We start from the raw sequence: 14,042 nt of genomic DNA on the forward strand, positions 1-14,042 counted from the left end.
AAATTGGAAATAATATTTCAATTGTGAATCGGTGGCTTCCTTCTTGCTGGAGTGTAATCCATTGAAAATACATCATCTCCCACATTATTATGATCTTCTTCTTTTGCCTTAAACATATTATCTTGCACTTCCTTATTATTTGTTGTATCTGTATCTTTGCTTTTTTCTTTCAGTGTTCGTGCTGCATCATATAAAAAAAACATGTTAGAAAATTACATGAAATTTTTTGACAAAGAAATTAAATTACTAATAGTAATTCAATATAGGGAAATAATAATTTATGTACAACAAAATACCTCTAGCTTGGAAAGAGATGAAGCATAAGAGGAAAAAAACTACAAGTAGAAAACGTTTGTTTTGTGAAATAGCCATCTTAAATAATTATAACATGAAGTCTTGATATTTTTATATAAGATATCTTGATCTAAATGTACCACGTATATATAGGTTCATTTTGAAAGCTTATATAGAAAAATATTATAGTAGCCAATTGCTACGAAGTTTAATGCAATGTTAGAAGTTGGCACTAATGGTCTACAAGTGTCAACATCATTGTCTCTAATGTGTCTGCCTCGAATAGACGGTATGTGCTTTTAGGTAATGGCTTAAACAAGAAAAACTATAAATCCATGAATGTCTACCTCTACTATATACTATTAATTTGGCCCATCTCTTTTATCTTCAATTCAAATACTTCCAATTTTCAATTTCATTTTATTGTATATATTTTAATTTTATTAGTTAACTTTTCTTGCTCTAACTTTATAAGCAGACAATTATTGTTGGATTTGAAAAGATTGTTGTTAGCAATCTACACAATTACGTAATTAATGTGTTGTTGGTTGTTAAATTGAAATTAGGCTACAATAATATTATTATCAAGAGAGTTGGAGACACTTTGAAGATTTTCTTTTATCTATTTAACGACTTTTTTGTCATGGACAAAAAACAAAAATGGGACTCTGCCATGTTTTTTTATTCGATAAACAAGTTAATTTTAAATATTGTTACTCTTTTTACTTCCATGCATTTAAGCTTTTGAAATTTAATACTTTCCTTATTTACACTGTTATTCGAACCAATTCTTTGTATAAAAACACAAAGAAACAATCTTTTAGCAAAGTAACAGTATAAAAAATTTGCATTTATGAAGACTTTTTTAAAATGATATAATATACTTTAGAGCAATAGGTTAATATGAGTGCTTCTATTCTCTTTTATGTTTTAAAAAATTCCAAATTCTTTTTACTTTTGAAATTACCCCATTGAATTAATTGGTCAATTCATAGAGATTTATTTGGATTGTTTAAATTCAGATGTCTCTCATATCTTATGCGTCATAAGAACTCATTTTTTTCCCCACTTCTTCTTTTATTAAAAAAAAAAATTAATCTCAAACTTCAAAAACTCTTATATAATCTTTGGTTTTCCTTCAAAACCATCTTCAAACGGTCACACTCCACAAGTTTCAAAGTTATAATGAAAGATAAGTTCTCATTCCCTTTCATTTCAAATTTGTATTCACGTTATTTTTTCGTGGTTGGTATAGTCTGAATTAGTTGATAGCGTCTGCATCAGTTGATTCAGATGTTAAGTTGTGATTTTTCCCCCTTCTAATTATGTCATCGTTCTTGACTTCTAATTTTTTGTTTGGCGTTTGTTTCAGTGAGGGAGAGAGATCTTGCACACCAGCAACGTATTAGACATGGTAGGGTTACACCAATTGCTTATGTTCACAAAAAACATAGTATGAATCAGACATACGAAATACACAAAAGTTTGCAGGCACATATTGAGATGCTAGCACCACCGCCACATATTTTATCACATCTTAGAGGCCTCGAGGATATTTTGTTGTTGTCATCGTTCAACGATCATGCCACATCTCGCATATGGATTCGAAATAAAATAATAATTTACAATTTATTTAAATATTGAATTTTATTGCATATATTTGATTATTTTCATTTTAGTTTCACTTTTATTAATGCACTGTCCGTGTCAGTCACAATTACAAATAACAAATTATCAAGAGATTTCAACAAATCACAACACATTTCTAAAACTCAATTGACATTATATTCATTTTCATACTTCATATAAACAAATGCAATAGAATATGTCAATTCAATAGAAGTGATATTGGCATACTAAAGCAACAATAACTAGCATTTGTTGGTTTTATATATTGAATATATCAACCACGTAAAAATAAATTTGTTAAATAACTTGGTTGAATCCGAATGGGCCAAAAACATACCTCATATTGTTTCATACCAAATGTTTTATAATTGTAGATATACTTATCATCAACTAGACAATTGATCATAGGTTACATTTTTTTTTTATGTTGAACCTTGTATAGACGTCTTATATTTTTTACATGAATTATAAATATGATTGATGACCTTCCACATTTAAATAATTTGGAGAAGGATGACCTTTTAAAGTTTTCGTCGTCTCATAGTTGTGTTTTTCACACACTAGAGTAAGTCTTAATTATACACTAAAGCGCAAAAGATAACCCACAATCTGAATAGACGCTTACATTGAATGGATCTTGTGTTTTGGCGTTTCAACTTCTTGTAATCTTTATACATGCCACTCCATTCGCATTTAAATACAATAAATTATTTTCTTCTATTTGACCTATGATTTATCTTTGCAATAACAATAACAAACCTTAATTTGTGTGCTTCACCATAAACCCATTTCAACAGGTCAACTCAAGAACCAAATTTCTTCTCAGCAGTGAACTTTTTAGAAAAATACAGAGACACAACAACTAGTTCAACAATGTCAGGTTTCAAATTAATAAAAAGATCATTCATACCTAAAATTGTTTAATGGTTATGAGAATGATGGTCAAATGCAATAAACACAATCCAAATTGACAAATTCAAACACTCATTTGTATGTTTGGATTGATCAATCCAGACCATACTATTAAATTTTTAAATCAATAAAACTCGATAAAAAAACAATAATAACTGATTTAGAGTGACATTTATTTTGCTTTCAAACGAAAATAATGTAAATAGAGTCGATAGATAATAATTGATAATATGATTGAATAATAAAATATAAATTTCGTAAAAATAAAGATACATCTAAAGTGTATTTTTGCATGAGAGTTGAAGTATATGAATTTTCGAATATTTAACCATTTATATGTTTTAGTTGTGTTTGGATGATCTAATCCAAACAAATTTAGTCTGAATTAACCTATCCAATAGAAGTAATTTATAAAGGAAAAAAAAAAAAGAAGTTTGAGAGCTTTCAAAAACATAGGAAGAGAAAAGCTTTCCATATTAATACCAAACACCTGCTACATTGGTGAATTGGAAAAGAGTCTATGATGGAAGAAATGTATTTAATATTGAGTTGGTCCATTAAATTTGTGCCCCTGGAAATGCAGACAAAATAATGCCTTAAGGGCGAGAAGGTGGTGCAGGGCCATCTCTCAAAAAATGCAACATCTTTTAACTGTTTAAATACCCCTTCCATTCTTGATTCACAAACATATTGATCCAGACACTTATAAGAGTCTATCTGCGACTTAGATTTTGAAATATTTTAGAGGATAAACTTTATATTTTAACAATATTATATATTGGATATTTTTTAAAAATAAAATGATAAATAAATATAGAATATTATATTATTTTTTAAATATGAAATATATATTAGAATATAGAGTTAATTTTCTAAAAACAACTTGCAAAAAAAAAGGCACTAAAAATAATTGTTTTAGGTATCTGAATTAAATTTTTATTTAAAAAAATGACTTATAAAAATATTTTGTACTTAGTAAAAAATTTTGTATTTTAGTATTTTTAAACTTAAAATTAATATTGTTTAAATAAATATTAATTAATTAAATTATTAATTAAAAAATATTATTCAAAATAAATTATATTAATTTGATAAATAATTCTTTATTCTAAAATATTTAAAAATAATAATTTTTCATTTTTTTAATAATAATTTTACTTAAATACTATTATAAATTTTAAAATATCATATTAAAATTTGTTTTGTACGTCTCAGTACCTCTGGCAACTTGTCAATCCATTTCCGGGCAAAAATGAATTATTATTGTACCATGCCACATAAATTATTTTTGTCCTTTAAATATAAAAAGTCCCCTTTTATTATTTTCTTCACATATATTTTTGTTGTACACTCCATCAAACATCTCTGGTAACAAGGGCCTTAATTTGCTGAAATAATGAGTAACTTTTGGCTAGTCATTGAAATAACTTTTTGTACTCTATATATCTATCAATCATTGAACCCCTTTTTTCTTTTATTATAAATTATCTTTTAAAAGAGAAGGTTAAAAGTTATTAAATTTTAACTCAACCAACAAGTATATTAAATTTGAATCAGAGATATCGCAGTAATTATAATAAAATTTATTATTATTTTAAATAAAATAAAAAATAGATTAAAAAAGTTGTGATGTCAACAAAAATCAAAACTCATTACTAAATAAGGGGATTTAAACATTATAAAATTTTGGTTTAATTGTAGTTTTGGTCTCTTATTGTAACTGAATCACAAAAGTAGTCCCTCCATTTTATTTCTCCTCAGTTTTAGTCCCTTAAATAGAATTTTAGTCTAAAACTTGACAAAATGTCATTTTTTTTAAGGTACACCACACCATTTATGATAATAAATTTCAAGTATAATTGTCCCACCACGAAATCTTGATGCATTGTGTGATTTAAATAAACGCAAAAAAAAAAATGAAAATTCATCAAGTTTTAGATCAAAATTCTGTTTGGAGACAAAAATTGGAGAACTAGTTTCGTGATTCAGCTAAAATAGGGGATCAAATCTGCAATTAAGTCTAAAGTTTTTAAATAGGGGGTATAGGGTTAATTGAGGGGGTACATAAGACAACTTTCTTAAATGAATTAATTTGAATTGTTTATATAAAATTAAAGATTATGCCTCAAATTAAAAAAAAAAAAACAAAGATTATGTCTAAAAAAAGAATTAAAGATTAGGATTAATTTTTCATATATACCCCCCACAACATTTGATATTCAATTTCTCTACTATTTGCGACGGAGAGAGCACTACTACATATTATAGAGCTTAAATTTTATAAACAAAAAAAAGTTTTTGTTTACTAAACTAATAAACAAATAAAGCTTAAATTTTATACATTATTATTATTATTATTATTATTATTATTATTATTATTATTATTATTATTATTATCATCATTGTTATATATATATAATGGAAGTTTTGTTTGGTATGATTGTTTTCTTCCCGTCGAGTTAGATTGCATACGTATAAGAGATTTGATTAATTATTAACTAATCATGGAGGATGGAAATTAATGAATGAAGGGAGAATACTCGACAATGGTTAAACTACGATCATTTTCTGATAAGACAATGGAAAATGTTTTACTTTGGTATAGGATTAAGACAATAGACAATGTTTGCATTGATCACATGGGATGATTCGTTTGATCATCTTCCATGTAGGCCTTGTTTGTCCCTTACATATTGCGCATGAAACCAAACCTGATTTTGAGGGTTGTTAATTAAAAGTTAGCTACATGTGATATGATTGACACAACGTTTGATAGAGAGAATGAAATAAGCAACTACAAGTGGGCTAACCCTTTATTCAATTGGGACCCGGATTTTATGAGGTTGGAATTTTATGCATTTGTGAAGTTAAGATATCGATGATTGTTTAATTGAGATTAGACGGATCTGATTTATATATATTTATAATTTTTAGTTGTAAAATTAAAATCAAATTGTATAATATCGATCTAATGAATCACGATTCACGAATTCTTAAATGTGTGAATTTGAAATTCTATGATTGCATAAAAATTCAATTAGGTTGGTCTAATAAAAACATATTTGGTCTCGAAATAGAGAAAATGTATACTTACGTTGGTTTTCAAATAAAATTAGAAAAAAAATTAAGAAAGGAAATTTTTAATTACTCTATTCAAACAAAAAGTTTTTTTTTAATTAATTCAAACAAAATATTATAATAAAATAGTTGAAGTATTTAAAATTTTAAGAGTATGTTCGATGATTAATATATGATAAAAATAATATATGATATAGAACTTTATAAAAAGAAAATATGATAGAAATGTGATAGATACTTATCCTATATTAATTTATGACAAAATCCTTGTGGACTTGTTTATTTAATTAAGTTATAACAATTTAGTTATTTAATTTAATTTTTTTTTCGTCTAAGTTCTGAATTCTTTAATACGTGCAAAAAGTTATCTTTTGCTTTTTAAGGGATTAACACCATCTACTATCAATGAATGATTATATATAGATATTGATTGATGGAAGTTAGAATCATGAGATCAAATGATAAGATCAACGAATCATATTAATTCTCAGTGTAAAATTAATTTACACAGTGTACAATTATTGTTCTTATTTTTTAATACATATACAAAGTTATCCTTTATTTTTTTCATTTAAATTATTTATTTTATTTTCAAACGTTTACAAAGTTATACTATAAAAATATTAACATGTCTAATAGCGCCTACATAGCAAATTCCCTCACAATTATAGATAATAATTTTTAAAATTAATTTGTGTATTAAAAAAATTCAAATTAAATTTGTAGGGATCTTAAAAACCCAACAACACCTTGAGCTTCTTCATCATCTTCTTCCACTTCTCATTCATCTTACTTCATTTCTATTTTCCCATTTTTTCTCTTTATTTTTTATTCACAACCACCACAATCAAAGTCACCACTTTTCTCATCTCCGATGTTCTAAAACCTATATTCTTTCTTCTTCTTCTCTCTCTCCTTATTTTAAATCATAAATTTCAGGCACACCATATTGGATTAAGAAAATATTTTTTAATTAATTATATTTTTACTCTTTATTGTTCAAATGGTTGATTGGGAATTTAGGAATGTGTGAATTTCATTGATTGCAAATCCTTGAGGTTAGGTTTCAAGAAAGATGAAAAAAGACGGAGTTTTTGAGTTGAAGAATGAGGGAAGAATGTGAGGGTTTTTGGGTTTCTTCAAGCCACGTTTGCTTTCTCAAAGAATAAAACTTTTTTAATTTCTTTATAAAAATAAAATTTAATTAGTTTAGACTTTTAGTTTTTTCATAAAAATATTTTTAAAATTAAAATTATTAATTATGAACTTATATATATTTGTTACGTCAGTAATTTTTAAGATACATCAACGTTTTTAACAACAACAAAAAAAAAAAACATAACTTTGTGTGTATTTTAAGAGACAAAGAACAATGATAAAAATAGATAAAGGATTGTACGAGTATTTTTGCTTAATATTATAATGACATGATAGAATAAATATCATATTATAAAATTAATATTGTGAAATCATTATGTATATTTTTTTTCTTCTTGAATTGATATTTAATATTTTAAATTTATAATACTAAAAAAAATAATATCTGATGAAATAATTTTAAAAAATCCATTGCTCCGCCAAATTATGTCCTTAATTAAAAAGAACATAAATTACGACTTTATAGATATGAAAATTAAACGAGTGAATTTAAATAACTATATAACCATAGATATACATGATAAAGTGAAAAATTCACTTTAAGCTTTAAAAGGATCAAGGTAAATTATGACTTTATGGATGTGAAAATTAAACGAGTGAGTTTAAATATGTGAGTACTTTATCATTATTTCAATCATTGTTTAGTCAAAAAGAAAATTATTTTCAATCATTGATGATTTTTAAATTAGTGATGTATCCTTTCACTTTTCCTAAAGTAAATCAATCATTATCTAAAGTCAAATTCTTTCGCTTTTTGAATCATGTCCATATTACGCCTATGTTGTTCTACCCCAAAAAGAATATTGCTACTATTTTTAATTTGAATGAAAAACTCTTTTACTTTTTCTCCAAACAGTGTTTAGTTTAGAACGATCATGAAAAAGTTCCTATATTTTTGCACTCTTTAATTTATAGGCTTAACCATATTTGAGTACATTTTGTGAAAGTCAAAAGAAAGTATATAAATAAATCTATATATAACAACAATTAATATCTAATTCCCCGGCCCTCCATTTTTTATTCAACACAAATATTCGATGATTATTGAATATGAAGCGAGTTTATAAATTGATAAAGTATTGAATAATGAAAGTAATTACTTTGTTTAGAATCATGAAATAAGCTTTATATACTCATCAATAAAGTATTTATCTCAATACACTATTAGATTTTTATATTTTATCTAATTTATCTTTAAAAATATTTTTAATATCATAATAAATTTTTATATTTTATGGAATTCGTTTTTACAAAATCGTAAAATAATAGTGTCTATCTTTATAAATTATATTTAAAATTATCTTTTTTTTGTTATAGAAATATTTGAGTGTTTTTTTTTTTAAATATATATATATATTTTATACATGTAGATGCAATTGCGACCAACAAGGCCTTGTTGGATGAATTGTTCTTGTGCCTCTTTTTAGCATCAGTTATCACTTAAGTCAAAGTGGTTGTTAATTAATGTTTGATTAAGGCACGTGATTGAAGACTTTTCATACTAGATAACATTTGTATAGCATGAAACTAAGGGTACCCTGTCAACTCATATTAAAACTTGCCACGCCATAAAGAGTTAAAAGTTATTCTTATTTAGGTATATTATTGAACTTTTTGACATTTTATTGGCTTCATGTGTATTAATGGGTAGCAATATTTGTTGTTTATGATGGCTTACTAATAAAAAATCAATTAGTTCTCGGTATATATCACTCTTTTCTTTACCGACATTTACTAACATAGTGTGACACATGAGGAATGTGTCTCTTAAGTATATAGTTAGAGATTCGATTTTGATAAATGTCTATAAAATTAAAATTGTAGAAAGAGATAAATCCCTTAGATAGATATTAGTTGTTTCAATTTTTCATTTATTACAATTCTTGATTTATACAATTGGTAAAAGATAAATGAATAAAAGTAAATTAAATATTATTGATAAAAAATAAGAGAATAAATTACATCAATTGTTACATAGAATTATATAGTCTATTAAATAATTAATTAATGTAATAATAAACTAAACAATAAAGATATCTAACATCCCAATGAATTTGTAGTGTCGAAAAAAAAAAAATGATTTTTGTGTCTGACTATCCATATTATAAATAGGAATTAATATCGATAGAATATAAAATATAAATTAAGATAAAATTGTGTTTAACCATCCAATATATAAATTTTTTTATGGAAGCCGAAATGTCAAAAAGACTAAAAATAATGAATTTTGCTTAATTATACATTTCTTTATAAGCATAAGCTAGAATGTCAATTAAAGCTAAAAGTAAAAAATAAATTTTGTAGAATGACAATTAAGGCTAAAATAAAAGATGAATTTGGTAGAATGTCAATTAAGGCTAAAATAAAGAATGAATTTGGTAGAATATTAATCAAGGGTGAAGAAATAATGAATTTTGTAAAATGTCAATTAGACTAATTATAAAGAATGAATAATTTTGACAAATTTTGATCATAGAACATAATCAACAATCTTGTGTTACTCAATCTCATGCCTTTAGTGTTTGTTTCTACTAGATTTTAATGTGTAGGTTGAAGATACACTTGAAATGATCTCTTGCATATTTGAATTATGAGGTTAATGATTTTGCTTTCCATAATAGCAAATTGTATCCCTTCAACCATTGTTGTGAAGGTAGAATTAAGACGTAAGCACTTATAATAATTTCTTAGAAACTTAATTTATTCATTGAATTGAGTTGTGATCATCACTTAATTTTTTTTTTTTTTTTTTGTATTTTGAGATAATGGATATTGAATTGAAGATGAAACACTAGAGTATTGATGAAAAAAGAATATAATTGAGGAGGAAAAAATATATTTCAATAAAAAAATTCTCAAAAAAATATTGAGATGAAAAAAATATAGTAGAATAATTACTCTCTAATACCATATTATGATTCTTAATTTATGCAATTGACATGTGATAAATGAATACAACACATCGAATATTAATTAAAAAAATAAATTACATCAAAGATTACAACTTATTAAATAAACAACTAACTAATATAGCTAGTGTAAGTAACTAATAAAAAAAATATCTAACTCTTTGTTTGAAAGAAAAAAAACCTTGAAGCATTTAAAAGCTTCTTGTGTGTGAAATTGACTTCAAATATTCCCAGATGCTGAAAGTAGTACAAGATTATATAATGATCAAACATCAAAAGTCTCATCTTGATTTATTTTCTCCACAAAGAAACATAAGTTTGCATAAGGATAAGGTAAGTATATTAAGCATAGATATATTTCTTTTTTGCGACTAAACAATTTTCAGCTTCTAGTGCTGCTTTAAACTTAAAACTTTGATGACAAATCCTATATGTATATATGTTTCCCTCACATTCTCATAACTTCAAAAACTATTTACAAGTGATGAGTTGTAAATATATGATTAAGAAGCACTATAGTGCTTTCTCCTCCACAAAAATATAAGATTTAAGTGTGGATTTTCCTAGCTTCAAATTTTAATATATTTCTATACATTGAAGCTAATAGATGTAAATTGCAGGGTAATTGAGAACTGTAGATTTGTGCTTTTTCTAACAAAATTTGTTCTAATGAAAGAAAAAAACTTAGGGACTTTAATTATGGATAGGTGGATTCTTTTTTGCAGGTGTGTAGTCCATTGTATCCACCAAATCACCATTGTTTTCTTGTGTTTTTGTTTCTTCATGGTTTGGCTTAAACAAACCACTTTGACTCTTTTCAGCTCCATCTTTAGTCTCTCTCAAGTTTCTAGCTGCAAGATACCAAAAGAAAGCAACACATAAATGATAGACTTTGAATATATTGTCAGATGTCTGATACATATCAATGTCTAATATCACGCTGATACATGTAATTACATTCAATTATAATTTTTTTAGGATTAAATTAACATAATTGAAATTATAAGCTTACCTCTAGCTGTGGAGATGAAGCAAAACACCAAAAATGCAATCAAAAGAAGGCGTTTGTTTGGTAACATAGTCATATCTCAATTGCACAACTATAAGAATTTATTTATTGTATGGTTTAAGACTTAAAGTATAATAAAAATTATGAAAACTTGAAGTTGCTCAAGATTTGGGCTAGTTGGTCTCTTTTTATAGAAGGAAGTTATGTACTTTGGCAAGAGGGGTGTATTAATTATCAAAGACAAGAAAAAATATTGTTGTGATTTATGTTAAAATCAATGTCTCCTGCTTTGTCCTGCCTGAAAATGACAAGACTTTGGTTTTTGAATACAGGATCCAAGTTAAGAACACAAAGGGTTCCATTCCTTCAATGTTACTTAGTTGGCATTTTGTGTCCCTCATATTTGTAGCACTGTGCAAATTGCATTAACCAAATATCGTCAACCAAAAATACGGATCATGAATATTGTGGTAGGCGATTTTATGCGTTCATTACGTCAGATACATGTACGTATGTATTGAGTTTGAACAGTCTAAATTTAACGAAAATTTAGATTTATTTAAAATAAAATATTAAAATTAAAATTAGGATTGTCTGATCTCTATACAATAGTCACCGATGTATCTACTCAGTGAATGAATGTATAGATTATCCAATTCAAATCCCAAAATACACCTAAGTTAAAAACCTAAAGTAAAAAAAGAGAGGTAGAGGAAGCAAATAAGCACGTTTTGAGGAGGGGGGCTCCATTATACGAAGAAAGGGGTACGTGACCTCTTTTAAATCTCACAACATAGAGTGAATTTCAATATTCCTTACATGTACGGACATATATATTAATTACTTACTATTTTTACATCATGATTGCAGATAGTAACATTTTTTTATTAGATGAAATCTGTAAATAAATAAATAAAAGTGAATATTGAAAAATATTAATGATGAAAATTTCTATTTATTTTTCAAAATTTAATGCAATTAATGAAATCAGACACAGCCACATCTTGTGCTAGTTAATTAAATGTGGAGTAGTTCTCTCCTGTCCAAATTAATGTCTTGTTGGATTAATCCAACAATTGACATCTAGAACAAAGATAGCTGAGACATTTGAGTTAGGGAAATATGAATTTCACATATATTAATGCATTATATATCTCAATTATATAGATGTACTAGTATACAAAATTAGCTATCATAAAGTCTAATAATAATAGTAAAAAATAATGAATGATGCCAGGATATGTTTTAATCATGGATTCCATCAAACCAATTATCTGCATATCTGAATTTAAAAATAAATATCTTTAAAAAAATTCATAATCTCGTATTGAAAACTTAAATATATATATTTTGCTGAGAGACATAATCTATAAGACGTCTTAATTCCATTCTGCAAAAAAATAATTATTTTAATTCCTCTTCATTATTTTTTGATAAAATATTAAAAATAAGGTTATTTTTTTTCGGCTGAATGAATTTTTTTTTCTATCATTATATATCGACTATGCGCTCAAATAGAATTTGTGAATTTTTTTTTATCAAAAAAAAGTGAATTTCTCGTGTGACTCAAGTAGACTGTAGATGGATTAAATTCAAACAGCTGTGACCGTTTTAAATTTCAAGGAAATTATATTCTTTTTTTTTATTCAAGAAATTAGGAAATTGAAATGTCAAAGCATATATACATGTTTGATAAAACTTTAAGACCAGCCACCATTTTAATCTATATATGTATGTATGAAAAATGTATGTCCCGTCAAAACATAAAATGTTCTTCTTTATATTTTGTGTGTATATATATGGAGACATGAACATGATGTGTATTAGAATTTCTCCATCACTATGTAAACAACTACCATATAATTTGTGGTTATATATAAAATAAAAGAAGTATAATTTGTAAAATGATTTATCATGACTCGCATATAAAACCTGATCATAATTGAGCGTTTTGCCTTGACTTGATAGAATCATAATCCTCTTCCATGCACATGGCTCTTTCCCAACTACATATATAGAGTAGCATAATAAACTATTATTATTATTATTATTATTATTATTATTATTATTATTATTATTATTATTATTATTATTATTATTATTATTATTATTATTATTATATCATCTTCCTCAATCATCACACGTTAATTACCCCTTAATCATCATAAGGAAACCTGCATTAATGAGTGAAATAGATAACCGACATTGATGTGGCTTCGATCATTTTCAGATAAGGTTTTGAGCGATTTGTACATTAAAATAGCATGTGGTCTATCTAATTGTGGGACTTCTTTGTCTCTTAATTTCTCATAAACCAGACACTTAATTAATTTCTCCATTGATGTTCTAAGGTTAATGACAAAGCTGATGTTGTTTTTTTTTTGGACTTGATGACAAATTAAGCTGATGGAAAAGAAAGATTAGGACTTATAAATAAATTAAGATTGCTAACGGTATATCTAAGCAAATCCATTATAAGACGGAGTTAGGGGAAGGCAAAAAGTCCAAACTCAACCAAATTAACCCGGTTCGTCGAAGAGGGAAAACGAGACATGTTTGTTGAGGTAAAGTTTCAAATCAAGTGTTTTGAAGATACTGATTGTGTTGTTATTTAATTTGTGTTTTTTAGTGATTTATTCAAATATAAGTGATCAAATACATTTATACAATAATCTCACCATGAAATAAATCAAGAACATCATGTTTTAATTAAACTAAAGATTGATATCAAAATCATTCTGGTTTATCAAAATATCAATCATGTTTATCAGATGATCATTCTGATTTATCAAAATATCATTCTAGTTATTTCTTTTAAGGACATAATTAAAACAAATCATTTATATAGTTCAAACCTCAAGATAAATGAATATAAATACTACTTAAAAGTATACTCAAGTCCAAAACTGAAGCCGAAGACCTAAAGAAACAAAACAACCCACAAATCAATGACTAGATAGATGAGTTGTGAGTAAGAACAACAAGGATGAAAGTACATTGTTGCTACTTTTTTTTTTTTTTTTTTTTGGGTAAAGCTCAACGTGCCTTTAGGA

General features: G+C 25.9%; 1 protein-coding gene across 1 annotated transcript; it reads right to left on the minus strand.

Annotated features, from left to right (window-relative positions):
• Positions 1–10,013: 10,013 nt before the first annotated feature.
• Positions 10,014–11,160, minus strand: LOC101507205 (uncharacterized). Its single transcript, XM_004503931.4, has 2 exons — positions 10,993–11,160; positions 10,014–10,831 (listed from the first exon to the last, which is right to left on the minus strand). Exons 1-2 carry the CDS (start codon positions 11,063–11,065, stop codon positions 10,674–10,676), a joined length of 231 nt encoding a protein of 76 aa, XP_004503988.1. The 5' UTR covers positions 11,066–11,160; the 3' UTR covers positions 10,014–10,673.
• Positions 11,161–14,042: the final 2,882 nt, after the last annotated feature.

Source organism: Cicer arietinum, chromosome 6 (assembly GCF_000331145.2).
Source record: "Cicer arietinum cultivar CDC Frontier isolate Library 1 chromosome 6, Cicar.CDCFrontier_v2.0, whole genome shotgun sequence".
NCBI classification, from domain to species: Eukaryota; Viridiplantae; Streptophyta; class Magnoliopsida; order Fabales; family Fabaceae; genus Cicer; species Cicer arietinum.